The 19,024-nt window shown below is 40.9% G+C and overlaps 1 protein-coding gene across 3 annotated transcripts in view; it reads right to left on the reverse strand.

Annotated features, from left to right (window-relative positions):
• Window positions 1-12,458: 12,458 nt before the first annotated feature.
• Window positions 12,459-19,024, reverse strand: part of LOC311020086 (ras GTPase-activating protein 2-like) — a 41,951-nt gene continuing 35,385 nt past the window's right edge. For 2 of the 3 annotated variants that reach the window (XR_014597867.1, XM_084019903.1), the window contains exons 2-4: window positions 13,638-13,670; window positions 13,367-13,473; window positions 12,459-12,546 (exon numbers count right to left, since the gene is read on the reverse strand). Coding sequence is in view for 1 of the 3 variants with exons in the window: in XM_084019903.1 (XP_083876029.1) it covers window positions 12,482-12,546; window positions 13,367-13,473; window positions 13,638-13,670 (205 nt within the window). In the remaining 2 variants the exon portion in view is untranslated. Of the gene's footprint in view, window positions 12,547-13,366; window positions 13,474-13,637; window positions 13,671-18,402; window positions 18,475-19,024 lie in introns of those variants that run through there. The other variant, XR_014597868.1, reaches the window with a different exon arrangement.

Genomic DNA, 19,024 nt, shown 5'->3' on the forward strand with positions numbered 1-19,024 from the left:
CATGAACCTGCTGTTCCCTGTCCCCTGCAGCTATGTGACATGGCTTTAAGGGTCACCAAGTCACAGCCAAATCTATTTCCCTCTTAATTGGCTTGTTATGCAGATATATTTATGTGCGCAGGTTTTGACATCTACCTGTGAATTTTCAAAACGATGGAGGTGATTCACGATTATGTCTGTGTCTCTTATATACAATTTGCAGAGATGGGATTTATCTTAACCTCAGTGCTGACCTGTTGATGCTCTGACATAATTTTCACAGTGGTTGGTTAACATTCACAGGGAAACCACAAGCATGTTTGGATTTCCATAGTGTCTGATCCTTTCATCTTTATGGACTGTTGTGCAAGTCTGCAGAGTCTCAGCAGAGACTTCATTCTCTCTGAATTTCTCTGTTGAAATTTGACTATAAGGTGTGTATTGTCCTCTTTCATCTTGTACCGGAAGTCGGTTGAGATGAATGTTGATGATGTGTGGCGGTAGAATGTATATACATATGAGATTTGATTCTTATGTTTCACAGTGAAAAAAGAAAACATATTCCAGATGCAAAAAAAAAAAAAACATATATATATATATATACAACGGCGTATTAGGGCCACTGTCGGGGGGGAAAACGGAGCTGAGAGAGGTGGGCAATATTCTGAGATTAAAAATCGCAAATTTGCTATTTTAAAGTGGCCCATTTGTTAGTTTTAAGGTGGCAAATTTGCGACTTTAAAACTAGAAAATTTGCGATTGTTTATTAAGATGCTAACAACCGGCATTTATGCTAGCTAACTTCCCATGAATGTAGGTTATGATGCCAACAACCGGCAACAGCCAACGTCCCAGGAATGTCACTTTTATCTTTCTTATTAATACATCACAACGTGCCAAACAATGCCAAATTGTCATCTTATGTGTGTTTATTGATCTGGTGTATTGGCTAAGCTAGCGGTAGCTTTCACTTGTTTCACCTACCGCTAGCTTAGCCAAACCACCCGATCAACAAACACCCATAAGATGACAATTTGGCCCATATAAAATTAACCAACAATAACCATCAACAGCCATCACCTTAAGGACCTTAGCAAAGTGTTGCACGTTGGATTGGATTAATTAGGAAAATAAAAGCGACATTCATGGGAAGTTAGCTAGCAGAAATGCCAGTTTCTTAATAAACTAGCAAATTTGCTAGTTTTAAAGTCGCAAATTTGCCACTTTAAAACTAGCAAATTTGCTAGTATATATATATATATATATATATATATATATATATATATATATATATATATATATATATATATATATACTAAGTCCTTCTATTTGTAAAATTGTTGCTGCATACCCCTCTGGTAGTTGCGCCCCTGCCCTAACCATAACCCCAACCCTAACCCTAAACCTAACCCTTATTGTCTGGTGCTATCTGGTCAAACAAATTCAGAACATAGGCTTGAGAGAACATAGGGCTGAGGGGATGCAGGGTTGAGAGAACATAGGGCTTGAGGGCTGAGAAGTGAGAATAACATGTTTAAGAAGAGACAGTAGCAAGAGGAACGGCAGGCAATGAAGACATGCCATTGTGCTTTAGATGGAAGAGACTGTCTGTTTTGACCATGCTGAGACTGAGGGCAGAACCCTGGTGCATAAAAAGGGCTCAAATGTGGTTATTGTAATGTCTTGATTTCCACATAAATTACTGTCCAGATTCTCAGATATCCACTTAATAAATGCAGTTGCTAAATAGACTTCAAAGGCTGGGACACAACAATAAATCTCTTTATTTATAAGCTTATGTTTTGTGTGACATGTCCCTGCATGGTTGCCAATTATCTGGCGGCACTGATTCTCCAGATTTCAGCAGATCAGGAAGAAGCCTGAAAACCTAACGAGAGAGAGAGAGAGAGAGAGAGTCGTCACACTCTGGAAATGCACCAAGCTTCTTTCAATTCTTTATGAGGAGTCACCACAGCCTGCAGGTGATCTGCACCCTCCAATAAACGAGTCAGGACATTCAGCCAAAAATGAATTAGGAAAAAGTAAATAACAGCAAGTATGAATGAGGGACTTACAAATATGCAGTCTCTTTGTTGTGGTCAATTATCACACCAAAACCACAATTTAATTGTGTGGCTTTTGTTGTCGTTCTCTGGCTCTGTTACAGTTTGCTTACAATGTGGGTTCATTGTACTACTTATTTACAGAATAAAGACAAATTTTGTGTAGGTTTTTGTGTCACTCGTTTTACTCAACATCTTGATGCCAGACCCTCACATTACTCAGAATTTGCCATGCACCATTTTCTGCCTCATGTCCTTCCAACATGAACCACATATTTTGGGCCCTAGTTTCGTGGCGCAGCGCAGGGCGGCGCAGGGTGGCGGAGCCGGCGCAATGCAAGTTTTGACCCGCGCAGCCTTGCGCACCGTCAGTTTGGCAGTTTGGTGGATCGCCTGCGCCAAGATGGGTGTGGCGGCGCAGCAGGGGGAGGCGTCACAGATTCAGCTTGGCGTAGCGGAAGTTTCGTGGCAAAAAGCCTCGCCGAGACTTCGCCGAAAGCCCGCCAGCTCCAACCTGGTCTACTTTCGGCGCAAGGCGTAAATAAAGTCCATTGATTCAAGGCGAATCACAGCTGGCGGAGTGGAAGTTTGGCTGACGGCGCGCAGTGCGCACACGTCACCGAGACCTCACAGGCAGGTTTCCACAGTTCCAGGCACATTTAAATGCAATAAATAATCACAACAAACACTATTTAATGCAACTAATTGAATCAACACGTGAATTTATATCTATATAGATTGTCCCGTCACATCTGACGTCAGATCAAAGGCGGATGGCACGCATAACGGAAACTCAGCCTCTCGGACCAAAACATCTCCCTCTCTCTCTCCTGTTTTTTATAATATCGCATTGTTATTATTATGATACGCGCGCACAGCGCGTGATGCGCGTGGTGGGAGCGGCGGCGCTGCTTCTGTCATCGGGTTGTCAAATGACGGAACTTGCACTGAACCTCCCCTAACGCATTAAAGGAGAGGAGAGGAGCTCATTTGATTGGTGGAGATCTGAATCGGCTGTATTAATCCCAGTCCACGCTTCGTCTCCTCCTCGTCTCCCACTCACGCCTTCTTCTCCTCCCTCTTTCCCACTTGCGCCGGTGGGCGAGACGGAAGGCGTGCCTGCGCGAGCCTGCGCGGTGCACGAAACTTGCAAAGTCCAGGCGGACACACCCCGTCGGCGCGGCGCAGGTGCGCTGAAAGCTGACTGCGCCTGGTCTACGAAACTAGGGCCCGACGTCTCCAGAGTTGTATAAAGATGTTCTGTATAATAATGGTTTGTGTTACTTAGAGAGATGGCACATGTGTTAACGTAGCATTGCATCAAAATGCAGTGCAACGTGAGCTACTGATTGGCTCATACAGAATTTCTAAATGTGACAAATAATATAAAATAAAAATGAATTTTAGTTACCCTGTCCTCATTTCAGTTTAGTGGCAGCACAAGTCAGCAGCCTAATGCTGTTATTATGAGGTTAACTTGATTGATTTACTTTTGCACATTAACCAGACCACACAAGTTCAACATTTGTTGTACACATTATACACTTCACAGGACAAGTTAGTAAAAACATTACATATATGTATGTAAATCACTGGTTTAAGACGTCTTATAGAGCAGACAGACAAACATACAGGGCCCTAGTTTCGTAGACCAGGCGCAGTCAGCTTTCAGCGCACCTGCGCCGCGCCGACGGGTTGTGTCCGCCTGGATTTTGCAAGTTTCGTGCACCGCGCAGGCTCGCGCAGGCTCGCGCAGGCTCGCGCAGGCTCGCGCACTCGCGCAGGCACGCCTCCCGTCTCGCCCACCGGCGCAAGTGGGAAAGAGGGAGGAGAAGAAGGCGTGAGTGGGAGACGAGGAGGAGACGAGGCGTGGACTGGGATTAATACAGCCGATTCAGATCTTCACCAATCAAATGAGCTCCTCTCCTCTCCTTTAATGCGTTAGGGGAGGTTCAGTGCAAGTTCCGTCACTTGACAACCCGATGACAGAAGCAGCGCCGCAGCTCCCACCACGCTCATCACGCGCTGTGCGCGCGTATCATAATAATAACAATGCCGATATTATAAAAAACAGGAGAGAGAGAGGGAGATGTTTTGGTCCGAGAGGCTGAGTTTCCGTTACGCGTGCCATCCGCCTTTGATCTGACGTCAGATGTGACGGGACAATCTATATAGATATAAATTCACGTGTTGATTCAATTAGTTGCATTAAATAGTGTTTGTTGTGATTATTTATTGCATTTAAATGTGCCTGGAACTGTGGAAACCTGCCTGTGAGGTCTCGGTGACGTGTGCGCACTGCGCGCCGTCAGCCAAACTTCCACTCCGCCAGCTGTGATTCGCATTGAATGAATGGACTTTATTTACGCCTTGCGCCTTGCGCCGAAAGTAGACCAGGTTGGAGCTGGCGAGCTTTCAGCGCAGTCTCGGCGAGGCTTTTTGCCACGAAACTTCAGCTACACCAAGCTGAATCTGTGACGCCTACCCCTGCTGCGCCGCCACACCCATCTTGGCGCAGGCGATCCACCAAACTGCCAAACTGACCGTGCGCAAGGCTGCACGGGTCGAAACTTGCATTGCGCCGGCTCCGCCACCCTGCGCCGCCCTGCGCTGCGCCACGAAACTAGGGCCCACAGACTGTAACGACACCAACACAAACTTCCATAGACTTTCACAAACACGTTGCTTTCAGTTATTTTCCACTTTTTGGCTGATTAATATGCAACACTCATGCCAATAAAGTTTCCTGAACTGAACTGTTATCCCACAGGGTGTTTGCAGTTTATGATGTGTTTCTGATACAACACAATCAGAGCTTTTTTACGATTTAAAAAAAAAGCAGGGCTCATTTTAACAAAACACCCCACACAGTTAACACAATCGCACATTCATAACATCATTGTGTCACCTTGTGGCACACACATGGCTTAGCTACACACAGCTGTGCTCAGTTTGAAGCATTTCCTCTTTTCTAATGATTTAATCCGGGTGTGAATTTTTTTTATTGTTGGCGTAAGTACATGCATACAATATACTATTAATCAAATATACATACAACACCGGCACTGCACACTGATATTTCTCTGCACATGTAATCATCAGTCAATACATACATGCATTTCCAAAGGTTGCATTTAGTGTTTAAATCTGAACAGAATAGAACATGGGACATAAACGCAGCAAAAACATTTGTGGGTACAAAGAATAAAAAAATCTGTTGCCTTATTATGGTCATACTCCTTGCTGAACACAATTTCATTAATTTCACAACCTCTGAAACGAGGGACCTCTTCAAAACTCTTCAAAACTATATATATGTATATATTTAAGTATAGTGTTTGTACTCCACAACTTTACACAAACACCACATAGATCATTAACTGCACACTGATTTGCAAAGAATAAAACAATATTATCTAGAGACTTTGGCATCTTCATTTTCTGCAAACATTTTTTAAAACGTTTTAATTTGAATTAGTACAAAATAAATTTTTACATTTTCGATACTTTTTCGATATATATCAATTTCAGTATCAGCACAATAACTTTAACTGAAGACGACACAAACATAGTTGATGTATATTAGACTATTGCAACTACAGTCCTCTAACTCTTCAATTGTTGTATTAGTAGTAGTGTTCAAGCTCCGATTTCTAAGTGATCTCATTGGTTGTACATTCTGCATGCAGGTGATAGATTAGTGATTGTGGTATTTTAATGGAAGTGTTTAGCAAACAGCACTTTTGGTTTTGAACGATGTGTCTAGTGTGGAACTTGCAGAAAGCATGTTTTAGAATTTCAGAATGTGCTTAGGAATGAGCGTTCCTGTTACTGTGCCACTGTTGGGACCTCAGGGTTTGTGTCTATGAAACAATTCATGGATTGAATTGTTTCTGAACATTCAGATTGGAGTGTCCTCTGTGTGGAAACACAGCCACGCACCTCCACAGGGGGTCTTCCCCCCTCCCCCCATCTGCCTGCAGGCCTGTGTCACTGAAAGTGACAGATACAGGTGAACTCCAGATTTAATTCTGATTGGTCAACTGCAGTGGAAGTTGGCTTCCAACCAAGCAGACCAGGTTGGAATCTCTCTCTTTCTACCGAGATGTCCACCTGACCACCGGTCTCGTCTCTCTTCCTACTGGGACCTCAACCTGAACAGAGGTCCGCTCTTCCTCCTGTGACCTCGACCTGAACAGAGGTCTCCTCTTTCTCCTGGGATTTGGTCCACAGACCTCAAGTCCCCAAGCAGCGCCCTCAAAACAGCCAACAAGCTGGCTGTTGGAGCCTGCTTCTGCAAGAAAGACAAGAATTCCTAGTCGAGACGCATCTCACTAGAAATTCCTCCATCCACAACTCCAAGGACAGCAACTTTCCTTCACAGGAACCTGAAGACAGCAACCTCTCTTCAGAGGAACAACCAACCCTTCTTCAAGGACTGGTAACAATCTAACCTTCTCAATATTCCCAAGATACATCACTGGACAAGTATTTGGGATTTCATACCCCAAAACATTGTTTACAACTGAGTTAACATTTTGCCAGTATATCCTCATTTTTATACACTTCCAGAAGATGTGTGCATGGTCTGCCTCAACACTCCCACATAATCTCCAACAGTCTTGTTCTATAGCGAGTTGCCTTGATTTCATCTTTGGTGTACATTGTGTCTCACACATGTGGTAACCCTCCTCCTCTTGTATTTGGATTTTTAGTTCTGCTTCCCATTTTGCTTTTATATAAAGCGTTGATTCCTTCCTGCTGTCACCCAGAGCTTGATAGAAAGCAGAGATGGGCCGAGACCCCTTCTGTTTGTATGAATCGATAATAACTCCAATCACCTTATTTATGGTTTCATTAGACCATATCTCTTTTGTGAAATTATCTCTCAACTGCAAATATCTATAAAAGTCTTTGTTTTCGAGGTTGTACTTTGTCTTTAGCTCTTGGAAACTTGGAAACTGTCCACCTTCTGATACTGTACATATTGCTGTCACACCTTTTTGTGCCCATTCTTTAAATGCTGGATCGTACGTCCCTGACTTAAACTTTAAATCATACGCAAATCACCACAGAGTGCATATGTCCCTCTTAAGTTTGTATTTTCTTACAGCAGTGCTCCATATTTCAAGGGTTAATGGTACTATTGGGTTCATAGCATGTCTCAAAGCACCTATCAAATGTTTATCCCCCACCAATATCTGGGTTTGAAAGCCCTGTACTTCCCTTCCCCCATTTATTTCCATTAAGACTAGTGTTGGTGTGTCTTGAGACAAAAACCCTGTAGTAATTGCCTGTTTGTTTGTCAACCAGAACCAACTATAAGACCATTTATGTTCTTAACATATATATGCTTTCAATAAACCAACTGTTGTCCAACCTGCAGATTATGGAACTAAGGTATGCGGCATCAGGTATGGGGAAGTTTTTACTCCAAACACTACATATAAGAATTATAGTTAATCATAGTATTAAATAAAATTTTATTCAGAACAGAGCTTAGTTTATGTGTGATATATACACGCTCGATAAAAACATTCCTCCATGTCGAGATACAGTACGCACCACTTTTTGCTTTGAAGTGGTTTCTTTAAAAGCAGCTGGGTTGCTGTCAAAAATACATTTCTCCATATTTAATCATATATGTTTTAATGGGGTCAGTGAAACTCTCTCCTTAACTGTGTGTTTATGATGGATGCATTTAGAGCTGCTTTTAGGAATTAAACAGGGACGCAAGAGATCAATGTGAGCAAAAGCAAAACCCGGTGTAGAAAACACCGCAGGCTGTGACAGAAAATTTGAATTTCATATAAGCATGATTAAATAATTATATGCAGCTCTTTGAGGTGTATAGTTGCTTTCCAAACCCAGTAATTCAATCTCTCCTAATGCAGAATAAATGTCTTGGTTTTCTTTTAACTTGAAGAATGAGGTGATCAGTTTACCTGAGAGATCATTTCTGGATCCCTAAACAGAAACTAACTACATGCTTACGAAGATCCATCACTCTTGAGCTGCATGCTTTTCAGAAGGCAGCTTTTATTTAGAGTTCATTCTTGATATACTCCAAAAAATTGAGAAGAAAATAATTTATTGTAAATCTTTTAAATTGGACACAAAAAAGACCATGTATGTAAAATAAATGTTGTTTAACAAGAAGAGACATTGTACCAAAGCAGTATGGAGACAGAAGTTAGAAGAAATTAGTTGGAAACGTGACTGTAAAACTATCCCATGAACTCTTCAAACAGATTCTTTATTGTACTTGTGCAAAAAGAACTCGGTTGGCAGGATTTCTTTTTTGCAAATTCACTCCTGTAATTGGAATTTCAGATTCAGATTTTTTGGCGTGCTGTTGAAAGTAAACTTGATTTACAGACCCTGAAATCATTTTTTTGTTTCTCCTAAAACCTGGACTTTTTCCACATTTCTGTAAATAAAGTAGTCAGCTACCTTGATTGACTTTATTAAACAGATAGCTCAAAGCATGTACTTTTCAGTTTGAAAACTTTTCACAAGCATAGGTAAAGTTAAATGTATGGTTTTACAGTCATATTTTGACTCCAATTAAGCAGTTGATTCCACCCTGCATGTGGATGTAGTTGGTGCCAGCTGCAGCTCTGTGGGAATGTTTCACACAATAGCCACTTCCATAACACTGTGTTAAGCAAGGGGAGGCTTGGCAGCAGCTACGACCACATACAGTCAGTAAAGTAACTCGTAGACACAAACAAAATCCTCAAAGAAGGATTTTCTCTAAAAATATATTGTTAAATACACATGCAATGCATGTTGGAAATATGACAGACTAAAGACAAAACAACTTATTTCCACAAACACATTTTTTTAATTCACGGTTATTCCTGTATTTTTTAGCATTAAATGTTCTTTTGTTGTTAAAATGAATTCAAGTTTGCATCTTTTCAAAACGTTGTTGCTCAAATGGATATAATGTTGGAAAACAGACAAAACCAGGATTGAAGCACAGTCCGAATGTTCGTTCATTTTCTCCAGTGTAAAAATGAGTTGTTGATTAACAAATGAGACAGAAAAACAAATAACACACACACAAAAAAAACAACAACAACGTGCTGGTTCGAAGTTAAGCTGTTTAGAATTTGATTGCTAGTATCAGTTTCATGTAATGAACTGAATTGTTTGACCAATGTGAAAAATTCCTTAAGACCTCAAGTTAGCCTTTGATAACTTGTGATGAACATTTAAAATTAATTTGGACATTTTTACTGTATTAATCAGATGAAGCCCTACTTCTGCAACATATGACTGTGGTGATGACTCACGTTGAGAGAACGATAATGTAAGTCATTATCACTGAATCCTTTTCTTTTTACTTATGACGCAGACTTTTCCTGGCTGCTTGAGCAGGTGAGTGCTGCCTGCCTGTGACCAATTTTGTTATTACTCTCAACTCAAAGTCACAGAGTAACACATTTCAAACCAGCGCTCACAAACCATGAAGTCCATCAGCCACTGATATGATCATATCCTGCTCACTTTAATAAATGCATGAACAAACACTGACCCTCCATGTTCTGGAGCTTGGTATCATTCAAGGAGAGCAGGGAGAAGATTCTCTCCGTTTCCCAGTCACTGTCCAGCTGCAGGTTGGCCAGCACGGTGGTGAAACAGGAGAGAGGACAAGCAGGAGGAGATCCCAGCCGGGAGGGAATAGCAGAGAGAATGGTGTCACATTTTTATTTGTTTAGAATGAAAACAGAAATCCAGCTTCATTTGGTGCTGAATATTATATTCCATGAGCAGTGAAAGGTGCTGTGATACACCCAGCACCATCCACGCCTGCCAGTGCTGCATCACTCAGCCTGTAGGTAGGCATGTGGGATCTATAATAGCTAATTCTGCAAAGGGCCTGCTGCTCCTATTCGGACATCTATGGACAAATAGGGATAGTAGTGCATTGTATTTGGACTTAATGACTTTTATTTACTACTATTTATTACTTTTTATTTTTAATATTTTGCAAATTCATCCAGTTGGCCAAGTTGGAGCGCTTGGCAGGCCTGTTCTGGACTTCGGCCGTATGATTGACATCATTGGTCCAAATACCACCAGCAGGGGTAGGGTTTCAAAACAGTGGTGAACAGTTTGATTGCTTTGTGTTTATTATGATCTGTAACACATGTCCATGTTGTGCATGGCCTACAGCCCAGTGTGGTATGATTCTATACTGCAAGGCTCCACTGGTGTAATTTGAAGGATGGAAGGTGAAAGTAGCCTGTGTCAGTAGCCCCTGAACTGCTTTCCCCCCGGGCCTGCATGACTTTGTCTCCTTCTTCACTGACAAAATTCAGAAAATTAGGCAAGCAGTCAGCACCTCCACATCAGGTGCAGGACATGTGTTGTCCATGTGTCCACTCAAAATCAATTCAAAAACCATGGCACAATTTCATGTGATGAACCATAACTCCTTGGAGGACATCATGCAGCATCTGAAATCCTCCCCCTGCTGCCTTGATATTCTGCCAACAGGCCTTTTCAAAAAATGCACCAAACTGCATGACCCCAGATCTTTTACAGATTGTAAACTAGTCTCTTCCGTCAGGTGTCTTCCCACAGGCCTTGAAAACTGCTGTTAACAAGCCTCTCTTAAAAAAAGAACAATTTAGACACTTCCCTAATGAATAATTATAGGCCAATGTCAAACCTCGCATTTCTGAGTCAAATCATCGTAAAAGCAGTTTTTAAACAGCTGAACGACTTCATGCTAATGAACAACTGTTTTGATGTTTTCCAGTCAGGATTTCGACCACACCACAGCACCGAGACGGCTCTTGTTAAGGTCTTCAATGACATCCAATTAAACACGGACAATGGTAGGATTTCAGTCTTAATATTACTGGATGTCAGTGCTGCAATCGACACAGTCGATCACAACATACTCCTAGACCGTCTGGAAAACTGGGTGGGACTTTTTGGCACAGTATTGAAATGGTTTGAATCCTACTTGAAGGACAGGGATTACTTTGTGTCTATAGATAATTACACATCTGAGCGGGCAAAACTTATACACAAAGTTCCCAAAGGCTCCATTCTGGGGACTCTTCTGTTCAATAACTACATGCTTCCACTGGCTCAGATCATGAAAAACAACAAAATATGTTACCATAACTACGCCGACGACATACAACTTTACATAAAAATCACCAGGGGACTATAGTCCAATACCAGAACTGATTAGATGCATTGAGCAAATCAATAATTGGATGGAGAAGAATTTTCTCCAATTAAACCAACATAAAACTGTAATACTTGCTTTTGGAGGCAAGGAAGAACAGTCAAAGTTAGCACCCAGCTTCAAGCGGTAATGCTAAAAACCACAAACCAAGCCAGAAAATTAGGTGTAGTCATGGACTGAGACCTGAACTTCAACAGCCACATTAAAGCAGTTACGAAGTTAAGAATATATCAAGGATTAAATGACTGATGTCTCAGCAGGATTTGGAAAAACTTGTCCATGCTTTTATCTTCAGCAGGCTATATAATATATATATATATATATATATATACTCAGATATTATATTTATATATTTTCTCAGATCTTTACACTGACTTCCTGTCTGTCAAATAATTGATTTCAAAATACTAGTGTTGATTACAAAGCACTGAATGGTTTAGGGCCTAAATACATTTCTGATCTTCTGCTCATGAACCAGACCTCTCAGATGGTCTGGGACAGGTCTGCGTCCCCAGGTCTGTGTCCCCAGAGTCAGAACCAAACATGGAGGGGCAGCCTTCACTGTTTACTCACCACATATCTGGAACTAATTTCCAGAAAGCTGCAGGTCTGCTGCAAATCTCAGCTCTTTCAGGTCAAGACTGAAGACTTTTCTGTTTGCCGCTGCCTTTCAGCAAACAATACTATCGATGAACTTCTTATACTGCACTGTAATTTATATTCCTTGATATTCTTGTTAAAATGTTTATTTTATTTTATTGGTTTGTTTTAATGTTTTTTCTCCAATGCTGTTAATGTTTTATGTGAAGTACTTTGAATTGCCCTGTTGCTAAGAGGTGCTATACAAATACAATTGCTTTGCCTTGCCCATTACATTTCACTTCTAACAACCTGAGATTATCTTTCTTTCACATTCAAAGTTCACAATTTTCAGAAGATTTTGGTTAAATGTTTCAGTTCCATTACTACAATAGTAATGGAATCTGCTTCAGGCAGCAAGTGTTCAATGTCTCTGTGGCACAGAGGAGTAGAAGCAAGTTGTTTTTTTACTGCCTATAACACTTTAAAAACATTTTTTAGGGTCAACAATTGCTCATGAGACTACCATAACAATAATTTAATTTTGGAACTGGCTGGTGTCCATTTCAAAAGGGGCCATGTTTATGAAATAATAAATGCGTGCCAGAGGGAAAGCGGCTTACATTTTTGCGGTTAAAGGGCACTTTCATTGAATTTCTCCATGCACCGCCTGGACATTTTTAACATTGAAGATGCAGAGGGCCTCTTTCCCTGGAAATCAGAAGTCAAATATGTGTCAAGATACACATTTTAAAAAGGCACCCATGCCTCCTGGAATTACCATTTGAATATTGTAGTAAGTAGCCTATCGTATTTACTCAAGTTTATAAACAGGACAGGATGTCCGCCAACCACTGTGTGTGAGTCGGCATGCTGATATATGAGAGTTGAACAATTGAGAAAGCACATGATGCCTTGCTTGAAAAATAAAATTGGCTTAGGAAGATTTTTCTTTTCCATAATTTTTAAAGGAAGCATATTTTTTCCATTGTGAAGGCATTTGCTTCTTCCAGTAAATATTTCTGTTTTATGTGGTTGGGAACTGGTTCTCAGGCTTCTTCCTGATCAGCTGTAATCTGGGGGATCATTACTACCACACAAACAGATTTCAAATGATCTATATAAATTCTTTCTCTTCTAGAAGTTCAGCGTGATGCATGTCGATACCACAGGGTGTTAGTCAAAAGGCAATCACTCTAATTTATGATCACTTCACAGTGGCATTCTTGATCCTTTCCTTCGAACATCCATAGTATAAGGTAATGTGTGTGGTAATGAGCTAATAGTATCAGTTAAAGTAAATTAAACATGCAGAGCTAGGCAATATGTTATGCTATTTAATCACAATTAACTACTTTGTCATTTTTCTTTTTTCTTCTTATGCTGGCTTTCCATAAATAAATAAATCTCCACTATGTGCAGAATTGGAAAGGTCGTCGCTTTGGTGCCACCTGGTGGCCTTATGTGATACTGTGAGTTCTGGATGAAAATATATGTGACTCGAGTTTGAGTTGATAGAAACGGGTCTCACCTTTATGTTTGTGGTAGGAGAGCTCTCTGTTGGTCAATCTGAGCCATCTCTGTTTAAAGTTTTTCTTGCCAAGGCGTTTTCTCCCATGTGCACGTTTCTGTACTTCCCTGTAAGGGGACACACACAAGAAAGAGGTTCAAACACTAACCCGTGTTTTACTGAGGGTGAACACGTTTCAGTATTCATTTCGTTTTGAATTAAACTGTCCAGTTGGATTTAAAAAAAAAAAAACATGGTTTTGATTTTACATAAACCTGACGTGAACACTTACCCCTCATTGAGAACCACTGCGTCCTCCAGCCCACTGGAAAAGAAAAATTGACGACAATTTCATTTGAAATGATACGTGAATAGCAATCACATTCTACAGACCTTTTGGGTACAACAATGCTTTGAGGACGTGGTACACGCAGGTTTCTTTGAAACTAGACTACAAATACTTAAATGAGACATCATCAGCATTCCCTTACGTGCATGATTTAAAATAGCATTATCTTACTGACTAAATTGAATACTGTATTGCCGTGTTTCTTCAGCTTCCAACTGACTCCACCAACGCTTTTTATTAGACAGAAAGAGGGGGTGCACCGTTCCTGGAGGTACTGCAATACCAGGTCGATGCGTGGAGTGGACGGAGCAAGCCCCTATTCCATCTCCCTATTCCAAAAATCAATTTAATATATGGTCCCCGGGTAGGGGACGTATCAGATATTAAACTGATAAGAACAGATACTACACTTGATCTTAGCCAAAAGGCCGAGAAGCGATGCCCAAGAATGGTCGGAGGTAGAGACCTGATCCGCCGCACAGTCCCTCTCACTGACGGGTCTGGTGCTAAATGATGTGTTTACGTGACACTCGGTAAATCTGACAATAAATTAACTGATGTTACCAGCGAATAAATACGACCGCACAAACGCATCAAATAAGTAGAATTATAAGAAACGAGGGATTCAGAATGCGGCTAGTGGGCGTGTCCTCGGTCACGTGACTCGCTCGGGTCCAGAGTCGGTGTAAATATCAGGAACAAAGTTACAGCCACGTTACAAACACAGACGCAACAGACAACGAGAATACATTTCGGAACACGTTGAACATGTTGACATGAAGAAGAAAGCGTGTTTACGGTCCGGTCACGAGCGCCACAGTAGCACTCCGACTTCCGGTCGTCTGGAGTGGAAAAGAGCTGCAGGATTCAACCATGAACTGATGGTTTAACCCAAAACGGACCGGACGATATATTCAGACGATTACAAAACCCACGTGTAGAGAAAACCCTGCAAACTGAAAGTAAAGAGTTGTTCTTCTCTACTTCCGTCCTCTGAACGAAGCCCTGCTGTGATTTCACCTTCATTAGAAGGAGATCCGCAGACGATGTTTACAAGAATAATGTGATGAAGTCATGATACTTAATGTGTTATTACAGCCACATCAAAGAATATATGTTATACTGTCCTACTGCATGATATACTACATTTACAACATGGTCCAATGTCTTAATAAGAATGATAAAACAGCATATAACACGTTATTCGGTGTTGTTATTGTTACATTTTCACCATATAGTATATTTTATGTCCCATACTCGTTCGTGATGTTCCCGTACTTAAAAACAGTAATAAACAATTTATAGATGTTGCCAGTATTTGGACTATTTACTCAATGAAGTTTAAATCGGCGTCTACTGTCATACATGTTGTTCCAGTGGGGATTTATATTGTACATTTGATCAGGGGAGAGCGCGAACGCAGTCCCCCACTACCAGAAATTATGCAGTCGAGATTCCCACATTTGGGGAATTCGCAGAGTTACAGCTCAGCCGGAGTGCAATGGCTAAGCCTCGCCCTGGGTGAACCACCTTCTTGATCATGGTATCTCCCCTGCCAGGTAAGTATGAGTTGTACACGTCCGAGACCGCGGAGTGATTCACCGACAGACCCCGCTGACTGACGGTGCCGACAATAGAGACGCTACAAGATCGACCATACGCGGGACCACCGGGGCTCCGAGGAGACACACGAGTTTAACACAGAACTAACTCGTCTGTAATAGTGCAGTTAAAGATTATTTACATTTTACTTGAGAACTATTTGTTACATTTCCCATCATGCATTGCTGTATGTTCACATCAGAAGCCAAACAGTTGTATCTATTTGACTCTAATAAATCAGTAACAGCCCGACACCAAGTTCAAACGACAGAAGAGAATTCACTTAAATCAAAAGTAGTTTGATCCAAATTTGAATTTCAGAGGAAAAATATCAAATAACTTGGGTTTTCTCATATTACAACAATTTACGGTTTCTTTGTTTACTGCTGACACTAAAGCCACACTGCCACCTAGTGGTCTGGAAGGTCAACAACGCTGGTTGATTTGCCTTGTATTAAAAAAAAAAAAAAATGATATCTGTACATAGGAGTTCAAATGTTTATGCTTCCCTTTATTCAGTTTGTTATCCTTGTTTAGTTGTATGTCCATTAATGTGTGTGTATATTGAGAGTCAAATTCCTTGTATGTGTTTACACTTACTTGGCCAATAAAGCTGATTCTGATTCTGAGGATTTATGACTGGATGTAGCTCTGATATGTGTACATGTAGGTTTAAACTTTGTGTATTGAATCAATATATTTTCCCTCAAATTTGGATTTTAGCATTTCATTTCATTTTGAACTTCTATTGCTGTGGCAAATATGCAATAGAAATGCAGTATAAAATATGATATCATGATGGTTGATTCAGAGTATTCATTTCTAATTACAGTGAGTGACAAAGGGCAACACGTCAAGGTCGTGTAAGCTTCAAGAAGAACGGATGAGCGATACAGAGTTAAGGGATGGATAGGAGATGTGGCAAGTGACGTACGCCAGGCATACTGCAAGATATGCATTAAACATGGACGTTAGCAACATCGGCATTTCTGCTGTTAAAAGCCATGCCAAAGGATGGGGGCCCCAGAAAGTAATGTCAAGTGTAGGCAGGGGGCCACAAAAGACTTTCTGATTTTATCGGTCAATCTCTCCACCCAAATTCTGAGGCAAGCAGGCAACAAACAATGGCAGAGAATCCAACCATCAACTTCTGTTTTAGAAGCAGAAATCTGTTGGGTGCTAAAAAACGACCCTTTCCAATTTTTCTTGTACTTCTTATTCAGATCCAGCTTCACTGTTTAGTCAGATGTTTCCCAATGTTACTTTGGGACTATTGATACAGCGACGTAACGGGCAGCAAAAGCAGTGCGGGGGAGACTCTCCGACAGCGAGGGGTGTGATCGGCTGCTGCCACGGCGATGGAGAGCTAGAAGGGGTTTCCGTGCCTATCGCCATCTCGTGGTGCATCCAAATGTATTTTTGAGCAAAGGATAAAACACTACAGTACTCAAATGTAAACAAAGATGCAGTGGTTCTGCCTTATCAATAATGGATGTGATGTCATCAGACTTTGCATCTACAGTGAAGAAGAAGATTCTTAAAAACGAATGAGGATGTGATACATTATGTACATGTTCATACAGTTATCAGGGGTGTGTGTTCATTTAATGATCCTGTTATATTTTCTTTGACTTTTTAAAGTGAAAGTGGAACAATGGATATACAGTTGAGGTTGTTGCAGTACAAAAGTTTGTCAGTGCGGTATTTAGGACTTTTAAATTGGGAGGGTTTTCAGATTTTCATCATTAAAGTGACCTAAAACAGACACTAAATGACAATTTCAACTTTAAATCCAAGTTAGATTAAATTGTTGAAATTGGAGTCATGTTCTCTTCAAAACGAAAAGGAGGTGTTTATTTTGCTTCTTCATGGGAGAATGTACTTTTTCTGAGATTTCCAATTACATTTCAAGACAAAGGGGAATACCACTCAATATGTCACAGCACGGTCTTGGGTGTTAAGCTCTCTGGTACAGTTTATTTAAGAACAGTTCTCTGTCTTTTTATTATCCATATAAGGTGTTTTAATGCTACATTTATGTATTTTTCCAACAAAAATGGTACACGCTCATTGCTCAATGTTTAACATATTTTTCCAAAATGTCTGTAATAGCACATCACTGGGAGTTTGGGGGCTTTAGTATGAACAAATTTTCCTGGACTGTGTTTTTCCAATGTTTGGATGTCTCAACCTGGACTCAAACATGCCTGTTTGGGAATCTCAGGGATAAAATCATCTCATGCATCACTTGATTGTCTGTGTTTAAATCTAGCATTTAGAGACTCTTGCACTACCGGTATATATGTATTGTAACATATCGTCACACTGTGGAAAGATGTCCTCCTTACATTATTGTATGTTTAAGAACTTTTATGCCATTTTTTTCATAGCGGTGTATAATTTCTTAACATGTTGATGTTTGAAACTGATGCTGGTCATGCTGGTGGTTGAGAGGTGATGGCTGTTTACTAGTTCACTTGTAGGATTGTCTGTTGTTTTAGAAATACATATTACTGGTGAGTAGGATGAGGTCTGATTACTGTATGTGGGGTAAAGACTGATAGTTTTATAATGCAGCAGCAAGAGGAAGCAGATTGATTGGTTATCAATCTTAAACTTCACACAGTATACACTGATCAGTAAATGCTTCTTTCTCTCCCACTTTCAGAGTTTAAAACTTTCAGCATTTTAAAACTGAAAGATAAGCCCAGCCTTAGTACGGCTCAGGAACTTCATTTATGATGAACACACTAGCAAAGTGGAGCAGCAGCAATATCCATGTTAATACAGGAAAACAAGTCAAAGTTAACGTAGAGAAATAACTATATTCATTAGATATAAATTAATAATAAGCGGGCTTCACAATGCATTGGTCATACTGTCTAGTTAACTTTATATTGAACACCGGTAGGGGGTGCACCGTTCCTGGAGATACTGCAATACCAGGTCGATGCGTGGAGTGGACGGAGCAAGCCCCTATTCCATCTCCCTATTCCAAAAATCAATTTAATATATGGTCCCCGGGTAGGGGACGTATCAGATATTAAACTGATAAGAACAGATACTACACTTGATCTTAGCCAAAAGGCCGAGAAGCGATGCCCACAAATGGTCGGAGGTAGAGACCTGATCCGCCGCACAGTCCCTCTCACTGACGGTTCTGGTGCTAAATGATGTGACCGACACTCGGTAAATCTGAGAACATGTTTACTGGTGTTACCCGTGAATTAATCCGACCTCACAAACGCACCAAATAGGTAGATTTATCAGAAACGAGGGATTCGGAATGCGGCGCGTGGGCGTGTCCTAGGTCACGTGACTCGCTCGGGTCGACGTAAATATCGTCGCTGGTGAGAATGAGTCGTGCTGATCTCGTTTACAACCAAGTCACAAACACAGTCACCGCAAAAAAACACCGAGAATAAATGTCGGAACACGTTGAACATTTTCCACGAAGAAGAACGTATTTTTACGGTCCGGTCACGTGCTCCACAGCAGCTCAACGACTTCCGGTCGTATCAGTGGAGAACAGCCCCCTGCAGGATTCAACCCTGAACGGACCGGACAATATATTCAGAAGATTACAAAACACACGTGTAGAGAAAATCCTGAAATGCTGAAAGTAAACAGTTGGTCTTGTCTTCTTCACTGATCGTTTACTGCCGTCTTGTTAACGAAAACCCGCTTGGATCTCACCTTCATTAGAAGGAGATCCGCATCCAATGAAG

Source organism: Eutrigla gurnardus (assembly GCF_963514095.1).
Source record: "Eutrigla gurnardus genome assembly, chromosome: 10".
Lineage (NCBI taxonomy): Eukaryota > Metazoa > Chordata > Actinopteri > Perciformes > Triglidae > Eutrigla > Eutrigla gurnardus.